Source organism: Saccharomycopsis crataegensis, assembly GCF_037102585.1.
Source record: "Saccharomycopsis crataegensis DNA, jcf7180000000098, whole genome shotgun sequence".
Classification (NCBI taxonomy): Eukaryota; Fungi; Ascomycota; class Saccharomycetes; order Ascoideales; family Saccharomycopsidaceae; genus Saccharomycopsis; species Saccharomycopsis crataegensis.
Genome location: NW_027043838.1, coordinates 15,511 through 35,641, shown reverse-complemented (window position 1 = coordinate 35,641; position 20,131 = coordinate 15,511). Strand labels below are relative to the sequence as shown.

At 35.8% G+C, this 20,131-nt stretch overlaps 8 protein-coding genes across 8 annotated transcripts; 2 read left to right on the top strand and 6 right to left on the bottom strand. All coding sequences in view use genetic code 12, as the record gives it.

Annotated features, from left to right (window-relative positions):
• Nucleotides 1-196: 196 nt before the first annotated feature.
• On the top strand, nucleotides 197-1,540 carry DASC09_057150 (uncharacterized protein; the record flags this gene model as incomplete). The annotated part of the gene is made up of 1 exon (XM_064999299.1): nucleotides 197-1,540. The coding sequence occupies one exon, from the start codon at nucleotides 197-199 to the stop codon at nucleotides 1,538-1,540; it is 1,344 nt and encodes a 447-aa protein (XP_064855371.1).
• Nucleotides 1,541-1,605: 65 nt separating this feature from the next.
• SAD1 (mRNA splicing protein SAD1) lies at nucleotides 1,606-3,156 on the bottom strand (the record flags this gene model as incomplete). The annotated part of the gene is made up of 1 exon (XM_064999298.1): nucleotides 1,606-3,156. One exon carries the CDS (start codon nucleotides 3,154-3,156, stop codon nucleotides 1,606-1,608), a length of 1,551 nt encoding a protein of 516 aa, XP_064855370.1.
• A 755-nt stretch (nucleotides 3,157-3,911) lies between these two features.
• Nucleotides 3,912-4,604, bottom strand: RRP46 (exosome non-catalytic core subunit RRP46; the record flags this gene model as incomplete). Its single annotated transcript, XM_064999297.1, has 1 exon — nucleotides 3,912-4,604. One exon carries the CDS (start codon nucleotides 4,602-4,604, stop codon nucleotides 3,912-3,914), a length of 693 nt encoding a protein of 230 aa, XP_064855369.1.
• A 999-nt stretch (nucleotides 4,605-5,603) lies between these two features.
• Nucleotides 5,604-6,962, bottom strand: DASC09_057120 (NAD(P)/FAD-dependent oxidoreductase; the record flags this gene model as incomplete). The annotated part of the gene is made up of 1 exon (XM_064999296.1): nucleotides 5,604-6,962. One exon carries the CDS (start codon nucleotides 6,960-6,962, stop codon nucleotides 5,604-5,606), a length of 1,359 nt encoding a protein of 452 aa, XP_064855368.1.
• Nucleotides 6,963-7,777: 815 nt separating this feature from the next.
• DASC09_057110 (uncharacterized protein) lies at nucleotides 7,778-9,253 on the bottom strand (the record flags this gene model as incomplete). Its single annotated transcript, XM_064999295.1, has 1 exon — nucleotides 7,778-9,253. One exon carries the CDS (start codon nucleotides 9,251-9,253, stop codon nucleotides 7,778-7,780), a length of 1,476 nt encoding a protein of 491 aa, XP_064855367.1.
• Nucleotides 9,254-9,765: 512 nt separating this feature from the next.
• On the top strand, nucleotides 9,766-11,283 carry DASC09_057100 (uncharacterized protein; the record flags this gene model as incomplete). The annotated part of the gene is made up of 1 exon (XM_064999294.1): nucleotides 9,766-11,283. One exon carries the CDS (start codon nucleotides 9,766-9,768, stop codon nucleotides 11,281-11,283), a length of 1,518 nt encoding a protein of 505 aa, XP_064855366.1.
• An 889-nt stretch (nucleotides 11,284-12,172) lies between these two features.
• On the bottom strand, nucleotides 12,173-13,825 carry DASC09_057090 (uncharacterized protein; the record flags this gene model as incomplete). The annotated part of the gene is made up of 1 exon (XM_064999293.1): nucleotides 12,173-13,825. The coding sequence occupies one exon, from the start codon at nucleotides 13,823-13,825 to the stop codon at nucleotides 12,173-12,175; it is 1,653 nt and encodes a 550-aa protein (XP_064855365.1).
• Nucleotides 13,826-14,540: 715 nt separating this feature from the next.
• DASC09_057080 (pleiotropic drug resistance family ABC transporter) lies at nucleotides 14,541-19,013 on the bottom strand (the record flags this gene model as incomplete). Its single annotated transcript, XM_064999292.1, has 1 exon — nucleotides 14,541-19,013. One exon carries the CDS (start codon nucleotides 19,011-19,013, stop codon nucleotides 14,541-14,543), a length of 4,473 nt encoding a protein of 1,490 aa, XP_064855364.1.
• Between the last annotated feature and the right edge of the window lie 1,118 nt (nucleotides 19,014-20,131).

Below are 20,131 nucleotides of genomic sequence, written 5' to 3'. Positions count from 1 at the left end.
AAAAAAAAAAAGGTAAATAAACAATTCTTATCTTTTCTTCGGAGCTCTGGAAAGGCTGAAAACAAAGAGGAGGTGTCTTGGAGATTTATATCTATTTTTCAACTGTTGTTGCAATCAGTTTTAGACTGCACCCTTATTTCAGAACCATATATAGCATCCATTGGCGACAGGAATTAAATTGCAATTGGAAAGAAACATGGTTCCACCATTACCTGTTAATCACGACGGCAGCCCTCAATACGATATGAGCAATTCGGACACATCGGAATCATATCGCTACTTGTCCAATGAAGAAACAGAATTAGAGACTAACCTTGCGACTGCTGCCACTTTTGCTGATTTATCGTTTATAAGACATGGTGCCCAAGTTCTTGACAATTGGGATACAAATGATTCAAGACCTAATAATATGGATGCTACCACGGACAATACAAAGCTTAAATCAGGAGAACTGGTCAATGATGATAAAGGTCTGCATTCTTCAAATATCAAGCCAAACAATATACATAAAAGACGCGACTCAGGATCATCTGCGAAATATCAGGCAGACAGTGAGAAATCTGTGGTTGAGGATAAATATGATGAATCCTTGAATTTGAATGCGACGGCAGAATATTCCCCCTCAGTCGCTAAGAAGGATAGGAAATATCAAAAAAAGAAAAATAAGAATCTGTATCAGCTAAATGACCCCAACGATACCACTCTCAATAACAAAGAAAATAATGATCCTTCTCTAATTATGCACTCAACCCCATTAATCAAGCCACTGGTAGTGGACCTGTACCCTGAGAGCATTTTAAAGAAAAGCGGAGCCCTGAATAATGGTAAAAGGAATGTTTCCTTTCTGCTCCAGCAATCATTTCTACCCTCTAAAGAGAATGAAAAAGACGCACATCCCATTGATATGCTCAAACTCCGACAGTTGGCTCCTTCTGATTCAACAACAAAAAATGTACTTAATGACAATCCTAGAGATAACGAAATTGAGACATTATCTCATGAAATCGAAACTCTTAGGAGAAAACTAGAGCAGAAGCAACTTCAATTGAAGCAAGTTGGAATAGAGAAGAAGTTGGAGGAAAAAAATGCATCAAATAACGGCAGGAAGGCTATTTCCATTGATACCGTACCCACTTTGGGAAAAATTGATGCTATAACCGGGAGGTCAGTGTATGAATCTTTAGACTTCCCAGATATAGATGAACTTTCACAAATAGAGGCCCATAACATATTAAAGAACATCTGTCTCAAGCTTGAAGTCCCATTCTCTGTATTGCCCAAGACAGTGGTAAATATTCCTGATTTGTGCAAGTCTGAGCTGCATTTGTTGAATTTCGCCAGTGGCATACACAAGATCCTATATTTGAGTCATTTACGGGTGCCTATCATTGAACCAATACCATTTCAAGAGAACAGGATGAAGATAATAGGAATAGGCAGTGGTGTAACCAAGAAATCAAAAATCAATTTTCTAAAATGTCTAAACCACATGCAGGAGGAAATTTATGCAATGAATAACTACATAAATAAGGTTGAATAGGGTCCATACAACAAGGGGAACATGTTATTTATAAACAAAAAATCAAACAATGTCAGAAACACTGTTTATCTTACTCTCTGATAAACTTGGACATAACTTTCATCTAAAAAGATTAGCCTCTTATTGATTTTTTTCACTTGCAAATTATCTATCTCATACCACTCATTTGTTATTTGGTCTAGCATTTGAGCTTTCCAAGTGTGGTTATTAGCATCAAAAAGTGAATTGCTATCAGGCGCAATGGTGCTTTCATCATTTTTACTGTTTATAGAATTGTGAACAATATTGATAATAAGTTTGTATTCATACTTTTTATCCTTTGTCTTTTCTGGTGGCAAGTAGCTGGTCAAATCAAGAGAATCAATATCATACTTGATGACAATATCGTTGAAATTATGCCTAAAGTTCTTGTTGAATCTATCGAAATTGAGAACCAAGTAATTTGGCAAAGATTTCAATTTGTAATTTTTGTATACTGAATTGTTGACAATTGTTGGCACTTTAAACTTTGAAATTAGAAGCTGATTGAGAGATATCTGTTCTATTTTTGTGGAATCATTTGCCCCTGATGATGATAAAACCTTCTTGTCTGGTAAATTCAAAGTTAGTTGCCAAAATTTTGTGATAGTTGACTTTCTGGAATGTTTCTCTTCATCAACTTCCTCCACCTCAATTTTTCCCTGCACATTATTCACAAGAATATTTCCTTGCTTTGATTTCTTGAGCCCCAAATTCAAATTATTTAAAAGCCAATTCAAGAAGAATTTTGGATCGTTATTATCAAGATTGTTGTTCAAAAACACTCCATTTGACATCTTATTGATATAATTTAAAAGATCAAATGGCGATATTTGTGTCTTGAATAGCTTATCAAACCAATATTTTCTCATAAATAGTCCCAATTTTATGTTTAGTTCATAATTCTTAGAAAATTTCAAATCCTTGTTATTAAAAACATCTATTCCATCATTAGCCGATGTTTGTATTAGGTACCAATCTCTAATTTTGGGTAAATGAGCAATTAGTTGTAATATCACACTCTGAAAGTTATTTCTGCTATTATTGTTAATAATGCTTAATCCCAAAAACCCTATTTTATATTGGTTGCGGTTCACCAAATCAAAAGCAACGCAGTTTGAAGGATCATACAACTGGCTCTGTAGTTGATCTTTAGAATATTTGGGACTTATTAGGTTTCTGATATCATTTAACAAGTCGTTCTTTCGCTGAGGATCAACTTCAAAATTTTCTGGGAGACAAAATACTTTACCATTTTGTAAGTTAATGAAAAGTTTATGGGTAGCGTTATCGACTGAATGCTTGTAAGCAAATGAGTTTTTGGATTTTCCTTGAAAGAATCTCCCACAGGTCAAGCAGCAGTAGACATTAATAATAGCTAATGAAATAGAACAAACTTTTTCGAAATCGAAATCTAGAAGCTTCTTATTTATTGAATCAAAATGAATAACTTCACTTGGTAAGCTAGTGGTTTTTTTTGTTGCTGGCAACCTATTCTTATTGTTTTCTTCAGAATCTGTATCGAATTCATCAAACGTTCTTTTCCTATCATTCAGTCTCCCATTACAAGCAGCGACATCATCTATTTTGGGAGACATTTGCAATTGATAACAGTTTGATAATTGTATGTCTTTTTTATTTTTTATTTTTTATTTTTTATTTTTTATTTTTTATTTTTTATTTTTTATTTTTTATTTTTTTTTATTTTTTTCCTGGTTTGTGCAGAGCTATCACCATTAAATAAAGTGGAATTAATAGGGCAATGAAATTTGTAATCCGAGGATAATAATTCACCCGTTATACTTTAATAAATCAATATATGTAGATATATAAAAGTTCACAAGAAGAAGGGGTAGGTAGATTGGTGCAAATGTGAATGAAGAGGTGCTGCACATTCGATTCGAGTTGAATGATTCATAAAAGAGAAGACTGAGAAATACCTTGATTGCATAAAGGAAACCACTTCTCTATCCCTTTTACTTACAGGTAATATTATTACTTTCAATAGTAAGTGGATCATAAACTTATAACTCCCGAAAATCTGGAAATTATTTGGACTTTTCCGCAAATTGCTAACCAAGTTGATGATATCAATCAGTTACAATCTATTTACCAGCTTTTCATTTTTAACTTTTTGACAATTCTTAGATCCTATTTCTTTGTCATTAGTTTCAATATCCTTTAAACACATAATCGTGTTTCTAATTCAACAAAATTTCTACCCTCACGGAATCTTCTTGACACAAAAAACAAAACCATATTTTACAACCCGCAGAAAGAAGTACATTTCATTATTGATAATTGCTTTATCACATATAATACATTAGAATAGAAAGATACAAAATTTCTTGTCTCAGCTCAAGTAAACGAACTTCTGCTTTACGCTTTCCACACTGAGCTCTTTCAATTTGGAATGCAAAATCATCGATTCTTTTTCACCTCTCTCAAGAGCCATAAATAACTTCTTTTCACTAAATCTACCAACATTTTCTCCATAAAGCAATTCATCTACTTTATTATTCTTTATTCCGTAAACCACTAAATGCCTACTTTTTGCCTCCGATAAACCATCTTTTACCAATGAACCTTTGTGTGTATATGTGAATATATTGGAGTTGAATGCTTTGTAAATACTGATATTAGCATCCACCAAAGCTAAGAAGGCGCTGTTAATGCAACAATTAAGCTCTAGTAACACATCTTCCGTAGCAGCGCTCTCATCGCTATCTGATGTATAACTTGAATTATTATTCTTCTTCTCCAAGATCTGCAAGTTCACTTGAATAACTTGTCTTGGGTATAAATTCCCAATAATCACGGAATTGAGAAAGTTCTTAATCTTATCCTCCATATATTTCTCCCTGACAGTTGGATTCCCAATAGCAGGCCTTATAATCACTTCCAAATAGCATGTGGTTGGCAATTCTTGTCTTGGTCTTGCTTCCATCGGCCCATTAATACCACAAACTACTTTAATCCCATTTAACAGAACCTCTGAACTTCCACCAGCATTATTGAGTACTCCTATTTTGGCATCGAGTTCCATTTCTCAAATCTATAGCAATATCAACTTGTTTCTTTGGCTTCATGATGGTGTATTCATTAGAGATGCTTTTTGCTAAAAAAATTTTTCTACATAAATTTCGAGGGCTGACTAACCCTTTTGTGCATCAAAAAATCTGAACATGGCACATTAGACTGGGGTAACCCCCAATTGATCAAATACTTTGCTTTGTTTATTTGCATGAGTAGAATATTAAAGGGATTCATGCCATTAATGTTATTTTCCACCTTTTCTATTTTTATTTTTTCTATATTTGCAAGAGATTTCATACAGTATTTGCCTTCCAACCAAAATTTCAATTTGACAAACTGCAACTCAGTAAGCGAACCACCTTCCCCACCTTAAAAGACACTTAGCAGATAAAAAATTGTTCCAAATTAGTATTGTATCAAAGAAGATCTCGCCATTGCAATCTAATTTCCAAAAGTTATCGAATTCAGTAATACTGTTGCGCATCAATAAATTCACAGCCATCATGAACTTTGAAGTGCCTGTAACTTCAATACTCTTGCTTTCCATACCATGGTATCATGAAAATTGTAATGATCTAGACACTTTCTTACTTTTCTTTCTCTTTCTTTCTTTTTATTGTTCTTATCTTTTCTTCTCTCTTCTTTATTTAACTCCATTCCTTATCTCGGACAACCTCCTTATCTCCGACTATCTTTTTATTTCCCTTTGAGTTCCCTTTTAGGTAAGTCTTACTTTCTTTTCTCACCTATAAAAAGCTTACTTCATCTATTCCTTTTAGTTTTTATTCTTCTTTAATATACTTTAACTACTATGTTACCCAACTAAACCATTACAAAAATTAAAAATTAAATATGTATACTGAAGAGTTTGAGATGGCCAGATTATGCATCTTCTGCAAAAATTTTACAAGAATGAGAGAGTATATATTTATTTAGAATAAAAAAATAATCTAAGCAACAGAAAAATAGAATCAGCTAGGTTTCAAATATATTCAGCATTATATATATTTTAAAGTTTATGATTTCTAGAGGGAGAAACTCTAATAACCTTGCTAACTTCTTGTGCTTCTCCTTCCATTCTCGGTGAGCTCCCATTATCTTGTTTAATCCCAATTTTTTCATTCCAAGACCATTTGTCGACTAAAACAGGATCGAGCTTGCCTGTGATAAAATCAACCACTTTATCACCTATTATTGGAACGAATTTCCAAGCATGTGCGGATCCTCCAGTAGCCAATACAACATTTTGGAGTCTTGGATGATTATCAATCAAGAAATTAGCCGTGGGAGTTTGAGTCAACCAGCATAACTTGGTTCTATCGAAAGGTCTTTTATATAAAGGAGGCATAATTTCTTTCATATTTTCCCTCAAAGCCAATTCAGCATCTTCTGGAATCCAATCCTTCGGATTAGTTGTGATTGTTCTTGGGTATGAAATACTGATTTCATTTTCTTTCACATCTGTCGGTGTTGGGTTTTTAATGTTTAATGTATTCTTGTATCCCGCAGATCTTCTCAAGATTTTGACTTCACCTTCATAAGGAGGAAATGTGTTAATTCCAGTCGATAAATTTGTGGTTATTGACATGTTTTTCCATCTTTCTTGCTCTTCTTTTGAAACTTTAAACCATGCAACTTCAATAGCTGAGGAGCTACAGACACCTCTAAGATCAACTAATTTACCGCTCCAAGCACCAGCAGCAACAATGACTAGGTCAGATTCAATTAAAGTACCATTAATCAATTTGACACCTTTGGCTTTATTTGTTCCAGTATGGTAGTCAATTTTTGATACTTCCTCAAAAGTGAATTTTACATTAGTATAAGCTTTGGCACGCTGGTAATACGCTTTCATACTTTTTTCAGCGTCAATAAAACCATTTGACAAGTTGCAATAGCCTTTGTTCCACCAAGTGGCTCTGCCCAACTCTTTCGGGGTCTTAGGAATGTAATCTTTTCCATGAATTCTTTGAATGACGTCTGTATTGCTATTAAAATGAACAATTTTTTCTGGATGATTCTCATTAGCCTCTATAGCAGTAATTCTTCCTTTAATGAATATATCTTCCCATTTGTCACTTTTTCCATTGTAGACAAAAGACATTCCACACTTGTGAAAAAATTTTGACAAGACTGGGTCATTTTCGATTTTCTTCAAAGATTCGGCTGCTAATTTAGAGTAAACTGGGTCTTTATAATCAAATCTTATGCAACGAGTAGTATCCACACTGGTAGCATCTGGAACTGGTGGCTCAAAACGATCAATGACATGAATTTGACAACATGGGTATCTCTCGGCCAAAGCAATTGATGTTGATATTCCGAAAATACCTGCTCCAATAATAACGATATTCTTTGGCACCTCCATACTTGATGATCAAATTTCTTATGTTTTTTTTTTCCTATTCACCTTCTTCTTGTGGAAGTAGTTGCCAATAAAGTGATACCAGCCAAATTTATTTAATTTGTAAATAAAGAAAAGGAAACTACCGATAACACTTCAGAATATGTGCCATAAAGAAAATATTTCAGATAGTATAATTTTCCTTTTTTGGAATCTTGCGGAAACCCGCGTCCACCATCCTGATTTCTTATCTTTTTGGCTGCACCGTCAATACTAAGTAGTATTTGGTTATCAGATAACATGTCAATAATAATAGTCCAGCCGATATTTTTACTGCATCGAGGTACCTAGTTCGAAACTCTTAACCGTGGCAAGTATAATAAAGAATATTTATTATCAAAATACTGACGGTTGCTACTAGCTGTGAGCTTGGACAAATATCCCCGCTTATCAAATTACAGATCAGAACGCAGCTCTTATATCGTTCTAATACAGATTCACTTAGTTCCTCTCCACGTTCACCGGAAATGTGTCTAGCACTCTAATATATATAAAATTTGGTTATTTTCAAAAATCTCCCGGCTTCTAACTTGTATATCTCAAGGCTCGATAATGTATTACTATTGAGTATATATAACCTATTTTTAAGTATTTCATTATTTGTCTCATCAAGTTTGACCACTTTATTGGTTTAAAAAACTACACATAATTAACATTAAGCAGAAAGCCACATAACACTTTATTTTGAATTTTTATCATAACCTAAAAATAAACAGTAACTTATATTGATAGTATCTTTTGGATGATAAATGCCGAAGATATCCCAAAATCAGCTAAATCTATAATTTAGCCTTCAATGGAAAAATTTTATAATCTTCAGGATCAGAGATTTCCTGGATGTCATATCTTCTACCACCATTTAGACCTTCTCTTAGACCATTAGGATCCTTTTCAAAATCTTTAGAGTATCTCCATTTAAATAAATCAGTATAAAAATTTTCACGTCCTTCAATCTTGTCAACCAAGAATTGACCAAGAACTGGAAGCATTTTGAAAGCATGACCAGAACCACCGCAGGCCACGAATAATCCTTTTTTATTTGGAACAAAATCATAAATATAGTCATTGTTTATAGTGTCAGTGTACCACAAGATTTTACTTTCAAATTTTAGTCCTGCTTCAACGAGATCTGGAAAGAAAACATTAAGCCATTGTCTTACCTGCTTCATTATGTGCTTAGTCAAGTATTGGAAAGGAGGATCACTGTTAGCCGTTTTAGGAATCGATACCACCCTTCCATTATCTAATTTCACAGGGTTTGTGTATTTTGTTTGCCTGATAATCATCTTCATATATCCCTCAGGCTCAATTATTGGAAACATAAACATACCAGCCAAGTAATCATGCTCTCTAGAGTGACCATTTTTCCAGCCAACAATTGGGAAGTTTTCAGCAGAGTACTTCATTCTTAAGTCTTTTCGAGATTCTGGAATTTTGAAAGTAACAATATTACCGGCTGTTCCTTCATTAATACCATCCAATTCCGGGACTAAAGAGGTGGACCAAGGGCCACTATTGATTACAACCAAATCAGCATAGTGCTTGTTTCCATCCTTGGTTATGATGCCGCAAACTTCTGTGTTGCCAGCATCTTTGTAAACATATTCACTAAAAGTGCCCTTTTGGTCTCCGAGAATAAACTTGACACCCATTGTTTCACACAAATATTTTGCATATTGGCAAGCCCTAGAAGCGTACAATACGCCAGAAGTAGAATCCAAAGCACCTTCTAATTCTGGAATCTTGGATTTCAAGTCTTGAGCAAATTTCATTTTATAACCAAGACCACAAGCATTGGCTCTTTTTATATCTTCTTCGTTATTGACATCATATCTCAATGACCCTATACCTTCATTTTTGTAGTTTTCTCTGGAAGCTTGCTCTTCCCAGCCCAATTGATCGTCGAGTCTCAACATGCCACAAAGATCCAAAACTCTCAAATCTGTGTACTTTGAAGCTTCACTAGGTGGTAGAAGAGTAATATCACGATTCCATTGTTGCCATACATCAAATGCCTGGAACGCTAGGTCTTGGTAATGCTTTTTTTCGGCATATTGAGCTCTGAAAATTTTGTTCATATCACCAGAAGCAGTGTCAGCACCTTCCAAGAAAGTGTAGTGATTCGCTTCCATATCTAAACGATCAAAAACTTTGATGTTCTTGTAACCATTTTTGGCTAAATGGAGGGCATTTGATAAACCAAACACGCCTGCACCAACGAGTATGATCTGAGAGTCTTTTGTTAAGGATGCCATTCTGTGAGAGTTTCTATCTATGATGGGACTCCTCTTGAATGTATATATTTCCTTCTTCAGCAATTATGAAACATTCATCTATATATATTAGTGAAGAGCGGAAAGAAATGGAAAGACCGTAAGCTCCCGAATCAGCGGAACAAACAGATAATTAATCAGGGAATTTATGCGACTCTTTATCAAGCACGGATATACCTGCCTTGGTTTTCTTAACTGATAATGCATCTTTCTGCAACGCCTGATACTAAAAATTTAATCAGTTAGACCTACTAAATACTAAATAGGAAGAACAATTACACTGGCACAAAGCGAATGTTCAGGAAGATAAGAGTCAGGATTTCAGAAGATAACAAAGAAATAGATGAAGTTTCGTTTTTCAATCGATAACTGCCACATTGCTACTATATTAGGCCCAAAGTTTCCCTAATTTTCGAGAGGCTCAATTTCATCGTGAGAACTTTTTTGGCAGTAGCTAACTACAAAAAAAAAAAAGGCCAAGAAACACAAAAAAGATGATTCTGGAGACTCCCGAATTGAAGGAAGACTTTCAAGTCGAATTGAAAAATGTTCTTTCAACCGAAGAACTTAGAGAGGTGGATAAAGGGTTCGAATATGCCTTGGACACAGAAGGTTTGGAATTGGACCCTGTTAAAGAGAAGAAACTAGTCCGGAAGATTGATCTTTATATTTTGCCGATGCTTTGTATTTTGATGTCTTGTCAATTGATGGATAAGTCCACTAACTCTTATGCATCAATTGTTGGTTTGACGACTGACCTTAAAATGGATACTAGAACTTATTCCTGGGTCGGAAGCTCCTTTTATTTGGGTTACTTGGTATTCTTGTATCCTGCTAACATGATCTTACAAAAAACTCCTATTTCCAAAACCTTGGCGTTTGCTGTTTTGTTTTGGGGTATTGTAATCTGTTGCCATGGTGCATGCCACTCGTCTGACACATTTTTATTGTGTCGTACTTTGTTAGGAATGTTGGAATCTTTTATGGATCCAACATATATGCTTATGACTTCTCAATGGTATAAGAAAGATGAACAATACGTTAGATGTGGCTATTGGTTGGGGATGCAGGGTTTCGGTACTATGTTAGGGTCAGGTATTGCATATGGTTTCCATAAACATAAAGACTCCTTCTCTTTTGCTCCATGGAGATTATTATATATTGTCACCGGGGTGATTACCATATTTTTTGGAATTGTCTCTTATTTCCATATTCCAGATGTTCCAACAAACGCCTGGTTTTTAAACGAGGAAGAGAAAAAATACGCAGTTGAAAGAGTCAGAAAGAATAGAACTGGGTTTGGTAACCAACAATTCAAATGGTCTCAGTTGAAAGAATCAGCCAGCGATATTACTCTCTATTTATTTTTCTTCTATATGATGGGTTATGGTATTGAGAATGGTGCATTGGGTAATTTTGGCTCCATCTTATTGAAAAACCAGTTTGGATTCACTACTGGCTCAGCTCTCCTCATGAACATGGTCGGTAGCGGTATTGATATTGTTTTTCCATTAATGTTTGCATATGTCAACAAGTACATTATTCCTAGTAGACTTTTAACAGGATTCCTCATCAATTCTATTGTCTTTATTGGTCTCTGTTTATTGGCCTTTGCTCCAAACAACGTTGCTAAATTGGTTGGTTATTATTGCAGTTATTTGACAACTGCAAGTTGGGCTTGTTTAAGTTCGGTTGTTTCTTCCAATGTCGCTGGTCATACCAAAAAAATCACTGCTAATACATTCTTTTTGATTGGATTTTGTGTTGGAAATTTGATTGGTCCTCAAGCGTTCTTGGCCCAAGAAGCACCTGTATATTTCACAGCCAAAAGAACCATGGTGGGTACATATGTTATGTCAGCCATATCACCATTAGCAATGTTTGCGATTTATTATTTCAGAAACAAGAAGAAGGATGAAGAAAACAAAGAACTTGCGGACTCCTCAGATATCACACTTTCCTTTGGTGATAAGACCGATAAAGAGAATCCTGCCTTTAGATATTGTTTATAAGTTTATTTTTTATATGGTTTTCTTTGATTTCTTTCTATCGAGAAGCTCTTCTCAATTTTCTTTGCTTTGATTTATTCATGGTGCTTTTTTTTTCTTTTCAATAGATTTACTTTATAATAACATTTTTGTCAGTCTGCCAGTAGTACAGACCTCCTAACATGGCTCGACGGCCACGGGCTCATAACCAAAGATACTTCCACTACTTCTGTAGCTTTTGACGATTAATAGTCACTACTATCATGTATATAGAATTATCAAGACTCACAACCAAGTCCCTGTTTATATACTACTAAACGTTCAAAGTTACTTTATACTTATTATTATCATTACATTAATATCTATAAACCGAGATTTGGTTTTTCGTCTATCCGCAGGAATCTTTTAAAAATTTTAATAAACAGGATTATGGCGTTCAATATGCATAAGTAAGGGATTTACAGCTGTACTCAAGAAATATCTCACTTCTTGATCTTCTCTTGGAGTATAATCCTGGAGTATGACCTTAAAGTTTAAATCACAAGAATTTTCATATAATCTATTGTATTTGCTGATCTGAAGGCTTGAGTTATCAAGGAAACGTATCTGTTTTCTTTTTTATTTGTAGGTGAGGATATTGCATAAGAAAGACCCCAATTAAAAGACTAGCTTATTTACCAATCTTCTAAGAAGCATGACAGTGAAGAAAATACAAAAAATAAAGGAAAAAAAAATCTATCTATTGCTTTATAACATGAAAGGTTGAAGTGAAATAACATTAGCAACATCAAAATGCTAAAGTGGCATAATGGTAATAATAAAATAATAAAGACATCTGGAAAAAAACCACAAGGAAAAATAAATGAAAATAATAATTGTGTACAATCCTCTTGTCAATCAAATCAAATAGAACTTACAGAGTCGACATGGCCACTCCATAAGCCGCTTGTACACATTCTTGATAGTCAGGCATTTTAAGCATTTGTTTGGTCAAATCACTGGTCGCAGAAAACCGCAAGGTATTGACCACCTCGCTAAAGTTACGTCCTAGTTTTATTGCAGAAAAAATGCCTCCCACTGCTCCAGCGATAGTAGATATAATATCTACAGGCAGAACTTCGCCAGTAATCGACCAAGTTGCCAAAACTTGTACACCTGCTAATACCGAATCAAGAGCGACCGCTGCAAGTCCGTCAGCAAAAATTGCAGCGACCCCGACAATAGTGAAAATTATATTGAGAATTGCCAATTTTCGCTCTTCCTTTTCTATTTTAATTTGCTCGGCACCCTGTGCATCAATATACATTGCTCTTTGAGCCATATTGGTAAACACTGGAACTGGTGTCAAAAAGTCAATCAAATCAATAGGACTAACTTTTCCAACAGAACCTTTGGCTGTCGCTAATAAAGACGCAAGATTGGTCAAGTTGTCCCAGGTAAAACTCGCGATTGGGTCGTTGTCAAGTAATGCTGCACTAGGCAACGTCATATTTTTGGCAGTAAACTTGCATGCCAATACATTTTCAGCCAATTGGAAGGTCGTAGAACTATCCATCAAAGTCAAATCGCTTGCCTTAATTGTAGCGTTGTAATAAGTGGATAAACTAGCAGCTGCTGCAGCTTTTTGGGAATCTGGAATATGCATGTTCAGGAAGGTTCCACCTGTGCAAATACTTGCTTTGCCAACAATATTTTCATGTATACATGAAGTAGTGGATCGAGAATTTTTGCATTTATAGTAATTCAAGTTTTTATAACTGTCCTCGTGTAACCATTCACCAAAGTCTGACATAATACTATTTTGAATTGCTTTAATATAAGCCTTATAGTTCTCCTCGTAGGTTGAATATTCGTTCATAAGGTAAGTTAAGTTTGTTAATGCAGCCTGACCTTGATTTAAATAGTATCCAACCCAAGCAGAATAGCGGCACCCATATTTAGCTTTGGAGATCTGGGCTGGGCTGGTAATATCTGAAAAATCTGTTCCACAATCATAAATGTCAACATATGCAGAATCAGTGGTGATTTCTGATTGGTCAACAACTGCTGAGGCTGTCCTTGTGACTTTTTTTTCCATTGAAGCATAAACTTTAGACTTAGAGGCAATATTCTTGGACATTGATTCACTTGCCTTAACTCTGGCTTTGGAAGCACTAGCGGAGGCTTTGGAGGCAGATTTGACAGAATTGACAGAAACTTTGGAGGCATACTTTACAGAATTGACTGAAGATTTTGACGAAGCTTTAGCTAAGGATTGCGAAGCCTTAGAAGCGGAAATTGAGGCTGCTTTTGCTGCTTTTGAGGCAGACTCGAATGCTTTTGAAGCAATAGACGCAGCAGACTTCGAGGCTTTTGAAGCAGATTTAACAGAAGCCTTTGAAGCCTTGGAGACAGACTTAATTGAAGCTTCAGAGGCCTTTGAAGCGGATTTTTCAGATTTCTCCTCCGCGGACTCACGTTTCGCGATATCAGTGGCAACAGGTGCTTCCGTTATAGGGATGTGGTGTAAGGCAGAAGCAATAGTGATAAGCCAAAGACAAAATATCAAGAAGAAGCCTCGCTTCATTGTGTCAATTTGCTGCCTGTTAATGTTATAATACTGATAGTTCCAAAATAAAACAGGGTATATGAAGCAAAGTGGTGAAGGGCTATGGGTAGGGCTGAACTGTTCCAAAATTTTCCGAGACTATCAACTGTTTCAAACCAAAAGAACCAATTTTCGATCTAATAACCTAATTAAAGCAGGTTTTACTCTTTTTATATTTGTGTATCCTGCCGTAATTCCCATTTCTCAGTAGTATCATATTTCTATCGCCTGCATGCCCATGCAGGGATACGCTCACTCAAAACACCAACTGATAGCGTTTTTTTTGTGGTCGCACAGACGCTGAGATCCATCTGTACATGGAAGGAATACTATTGTAACTCATATTCTGATGAGTGGCAGTTACAAAAGACTGGTGAATAATACACCAAGATTCTAGAGTTAAATAATAACGATGATAAACTACCATCAAGCTAATATCAAGGATACCATGACCACGGCCAACTCCTACAGATTTCTGGACGTTTATATGAACCATATCGAAAAAAAAAAGCATGAAGCCTTTCAAGACTTTTCATGTAATTGGTAATATCTATATGTGATGAACATATTGAAAAAAAAAAAAAAAAGGAAAAAAAAAAATGAAGGTAAAGAAAATTAACTAGAAGAGATGTTAGATATGAAATCGGGACGACAGTAACATAAAAAAAAAGAGTTCAAAATAAGCCGATATCATTCATGAAGATCTCTTACCAGAGCCCTTAGGTACTCTAGCTAACCAATAGAAAAAAACTGTGCCAATCATGTCAATGAAAATGTACGCTGAGAAAATACCGACATTACGCCCATTTTGGCTAGGTTTGATTTCAAGCTTATGAAGATAAGTGTTTGTTTCAGAAACAGCACAGAAGGAGCAATCAGTAGTAGAGTTGATAGTTGAAGGTAGCAAATATCCACCAGCAATGCTAATATAAGGTTCCATATACTGATAACAAGACATTCCTTGAGGAGGTGGAAACTTCAAATACTCATTAGAAGCACATGTAACATCATTGTCAGAAACAGCAAGTGAGAGCATTGCACTCACAACGTAAGTCATTGGATTACATCTGTACATGAAAATCCAAAATCCTGGCATCACATTTGGAGGTGAGAGAACCCCACAGAAAATCAAACACATCGTGAATAACATAACACATAGGTTAGCTGCATTTGCATCATGCTCATTGAATGAAATTGCTAATTGAGCAAATGTTGACGTGTAAACATAGAAGAGGACAACAACGATCCACATCATGGCGCCACGACCATGAAGATCGCCTGCATACGACGCATTATGTTGCAAACCAACTGGATAGTACCAACAAAAAAAGGCTATTGTACCAGCGAAAATCTGCCACGGGATTTCTGAGGTAATTTGAGCAGTGATAAAAGCAACCCAGGAAAACGTTCTTGATGGTCTTTCCCTAGCTTCATAGATATCACGTTGGGCAACAAAATTAGGCAAATACTGTTGTACCAAACAACCGAAAATCGCAATAAACATGAAAATGGCAAACATTTGTGATTGTAATCCTTGTAAAGATTTTTTGGCCATGAAGAAAGTGAAACCATTAAACAAGGAAGAAGCCACAGCAATCAATAACTTGGAGTAAATATAACTTGGAGTCCTCCATGTTTGTTGAAAAACTCTTTGAGTAACTAACAAATATTGTTTCGAGAAAGATGCAGCGTAGGTCTTGTACTTTTCCGGATCATCATTTACCGGCAATTTAGATAATTCTGTCTCCATAGTATTCAACTCACCATGAAGATCCTGGAACTCACTCGAATTTCTCCAGACATCGTAATAATTTTGTTCAGCATGTGATCCAGGGGCAGCACCAATAACTTCAAGCATCCATTCAGCAGGATTAGCTTCTGGTGGACATTTAGGAGCGCCATATTTTTCAAAGTAATCTATCATAATATGACAACCCGCTCCTAATTCACCAAAATAAACAGTTTGGCCGCCTCTTTGCAAAAACAACAATCTGTCAAATTCCTGCATCAAAATAGCTGAAGGTTGATGGATAGTACACAAAATAGCATGTCCATGGTTGGCTAACTTTCTGATCAACTGGCAAATAGACCAAGCAGTCTGGGAGTCAAGACCAGAGGTTGGCTCATCAAGAAAAACAAGTAATTCAGGTTTGGCTGCCAATTCAACACCAATAGTCAATCTCTTTCTTTGTTCAACATTCAAGCCTTCACCAGCAACACCAACGACAGCTCCAGCATAAGGTCTCATTTCAAGTAAATCAATCACCTCCTCAACATAAGCAATCTTCTCCTCTCTTGGAACACTGGCCGGTTGACGTAACTCTGCAGAAAATAGCAAAGCTTCACGAACAGTGGAAATTTCCAAATGTAAATCTTGTTGCTGAACATAACCAATGGATCTTTGGAACGACTTATCTAATGGGTGCCCGTTAACCATTCTCTTGCCTTCGGTAATGACACCACTTGTCAAACGATCAGATAAAGCATTCAACAAAGTAGTTTTACCAGCACCAGATGCACCCATTAAAGCAGTAACAGTGCCGGGTTTGACAAAGCCAGAAACATGATCCAAAATAACACGATCTTCTGACTTAATTTTCACTTGATAAGTTAAATCTTTCCAGTGGAAAATATTTTTATGAGACTCCTCGGATGGAGAATCAGTTGGCACTGCCTTCTCTGTGGTCTCATCTTCAAGTCTAACTTTCTCAATTGGTCCAGCTTCAAGGTCATCCTTAATCGTTTGGATATTGGATTTTTTCAATGATTTCTTTTGGAAAAGTAAAATTTCACCCTTTTGCATAGAAGCTCTATTGAATTCACATAACAAGAGATAAACTCCAAGGAAAAAGATAACAAAAGATAACACGATACCCCAATCTCTCCATCTATGATCCCAATAATATTCAAATGACAAGTTGATATATGCATCCCCATCAACGTAAGATTCACCAGGTTTGGAAGAAACGGGAGTACAGATCACATTTTCCCCGGATTTTGGGTACCCTTTCCCAGTGGGAACAAACTGGGCACAAGGAAACTTTCTATTATGGAATTCATTGGCAATCAAGGCTTCAAAGGCATATTGAATTGGATTAAGATAATGGATCCATCTAGACCAGCCAAGTAAATCAGGAATAGGAACCACAAAGCCAGTATAAATGGTAAAAATCAACAAAAGAATGGCAGCGGGGGTCATTGCAAGGGATAATGTTCTAGAAGCAGCACCAACAGATCTGAAAATATGAGACATGGACAAAGTACCAGTAAAATTCACAAGCAAATAAAAAAAAAAATGACCCGGGGTTCGTCTGAGATTCACCATAAAGTAGAAGATTAAATTAAATGCCAAGCAGATAAAAATTTTGGTAGGTAATTCTGTTATAATAGATGCCAAGGCATCAGCAGAAGGATGGTAAAGACCGTAAGTCTTATGCTTTTCAACAATAGGACGAGCTTCGAACAAAGAAAACACCTCGAGAAGGGATCCAAAAGCATTAAATAAAATAGCAAAGAAAATGGATGAAGTTCTGTAATAGAAACTACTTGTATCAGATCTAAGGTTATAAAAAACAGAAGAGATAATTAAAGCCATGACTGAATTGGCAAATATGGTCCACAATGTGATAGAAGGATCACCCTTTGTTCTAAGCCAGTTTCTATGCATAATGCATTTGATTTGCTGAAAATATGTAAGTGTGTAAGGGGATGAAGGTCTTGCTTTCTTCGATTGACGAGCGTGGTAAGACTCCTTGAAAGCACTTGCTCTCAGTCCATCTTGAATCTCTTTTTTATACTCATCAATTTCTTTCAATAATTTTGCATGTTCAGGTGAGCCCATCCAATAGTCGTACATCTCTTTTGGAGTACTTGGAACGGTGCCTTCCATGCCTTTTCTCACAATACGTTCTGATGGAGAAGTAACAGAGGTCAAATAATCTGCAGTGGTCTGTCTAGGAGGGCACTCGTAACCCATTGTAAGAAAATAGTCCTTTGCTTTTTTAGCATCACCAAAGTAGATTTGATAACCTTCATACAATAATTGAACAGTATCAAAAATATCATAAGCACCTTGGGAACATTGATAGATAGCAATCATAGGGGTTCTATTTTGCACAACAGCAGCAGTTTTTAACGCCTTCACAAATTCCAATGCAGTGGCAGAATCTAAACCTCTAGTGGAATTATCCCAACATTGGACCTTGGCACCAGATAATGCAACTTCGCAAATAGAAACTCTTTTTCTTTCACCACCAGAAACACCGCGGATAAAATCGTTTCCTACTCGGGTGTTTTTAGTATGGCTTAAGCCATAGGTTGCCATGATAACCTCGCTCATGTGTTGAGCATACATATCTCTAGCAACACCATCAGGTCTATTTTGAGGTGTTCTCATTTGTGCAGCGAATTTCAAAGTATCACCTACCAATAAGTTCGCAAAATGATTTTCCGTTTCTGCACAATACACGACATCACCTCTATAATGCTTGTGAATTTCTTTTGGGGAAATTCCATCATAAGAAATTTCGGAGTTCTCAGGAGTTTCGAAACCATAGGTTTCGGTGGCAATTGATTTCAAAAAGGTTGTGCAGCCAGCTCCTGGTTTACCCAAAACAACACATAACTGACCTGGTTTTAATAGCCCATCCATAGGCTTCAAAATATTAAAACGTGGTGCCTTTTTTTTCAAGATGAAGTCATCAAGAATGATTTTAGAGTATTTTGGAATAAAATTAGAGAAATCAGTTTGATAATCAGCCTCGACGGCTGTACCAGATGCCTCGAGACCCTTAAATATGACACCCAAAGATGATGGTTTGTAATAATCTGGGTCACTGTTAGTCAACCGTTCAAAATTCATAACCCAGAGCTTGGAATCGAATTTATCTGAGTTAGGGTCCAACCGAGGATCCAAGTTATTTTCCACAAAAGGCATGATAGGTGGAGTATTTAATAATGATGAAAACGAAGTTCTGGATTCCAGTCTGTTTAGAGTTGAGCTCCTTGATAGTGTTCTTGCCAAGTCTTGAATTTTGCTCGCAACATTCAGATCGAAGCCTTTGTAGTTCGTCACATCGTTATTGTTTGGTACTTCGTCACTGCTAGGATCTTTACTAATAGTAGACATAGTCCTTTTGATGGTGGATCCAGAAATTTCCGAACTCATGAGTTGCTGAGTTTAAAACTTATGTATTACTTGTTGTTTATTCTTCTTGATAGTTCCATTTTCAAATCATTTTTGATGCAAATTGAGGAAGACGATGTCCTTTATACACTGGGTCCGTAAGCATGTATTTAGAGTTGATTGCTTTGGCAAATAATAGAGGAATTCATGTAGTAAGTGGCTGAAAAGAACATGTATAGCTGCAGGATGTGCTCATATGTATATGTATATATACACTGAACATATAGTGACGCACAGTATGTGTATATTCAGTGAAAAGCAGCTATATATTGTATCTTTTTGGGTGAACGCCTGGTTTTATCCGATTTTATTAGTATAGCAGCGCTGAGAAAGAGTAATGTATAGCTATTATTAAAGAATCTGCGAAATTGTTTCAATCTTTATAGCAAGTTGCAACTGGAAATATAAAAAAGAAAAATAATAGATTCCTGAGTCATTAATAACAATAGCATCTTCTGCATCCTCTTAGAAGCTCTAATAGCTAATTCCAGTTGATCTTTCAAATGGTATAACTTGTTTTTTATTATTATTATTATGTTCTGATTATGTTGACTAACATTTTTCTGCTGAACCCTCAAGTCACCCTGCCTTTAGTTGTGTGTGTCTCAGATTGCTTCACAACTAAATTATTGCAAAAGAGCTCACAATTCAATATAGGCTGTTACACAAGGTAAAAAAAAACTCTACGTATTTTGAAACTGTTTTATTACATATATTGTCACACATAATAAATATATATTCCCAATCTTAGATACCTTTGTTTCTGAATTGGATCACGTGCATATCTTATGGTTTGCTTCGTGTGTTTTTGTTCTGGAAGTAAACATGTTGTTATTGACTACGCTCCAAACAGTTGTTGTGTACACAAAGCGTTGAACAACAAATTTATTCACAGATGTTTCATCCGCTTGAGGAAACATATGATAGAACAAATTCACTGTTACTGTGTTGGTAATTCGCATTCAGTTTCTATTGAATGTTAATTTCCTGAATAAAAAATCCTGTAGGAAAGCAGCGTATGTTATTCCTACCAATACTCTTCACTGTCATTTGAGCTATGTAGATATATAGTGTACATAATTATGAGATACATAAAAATT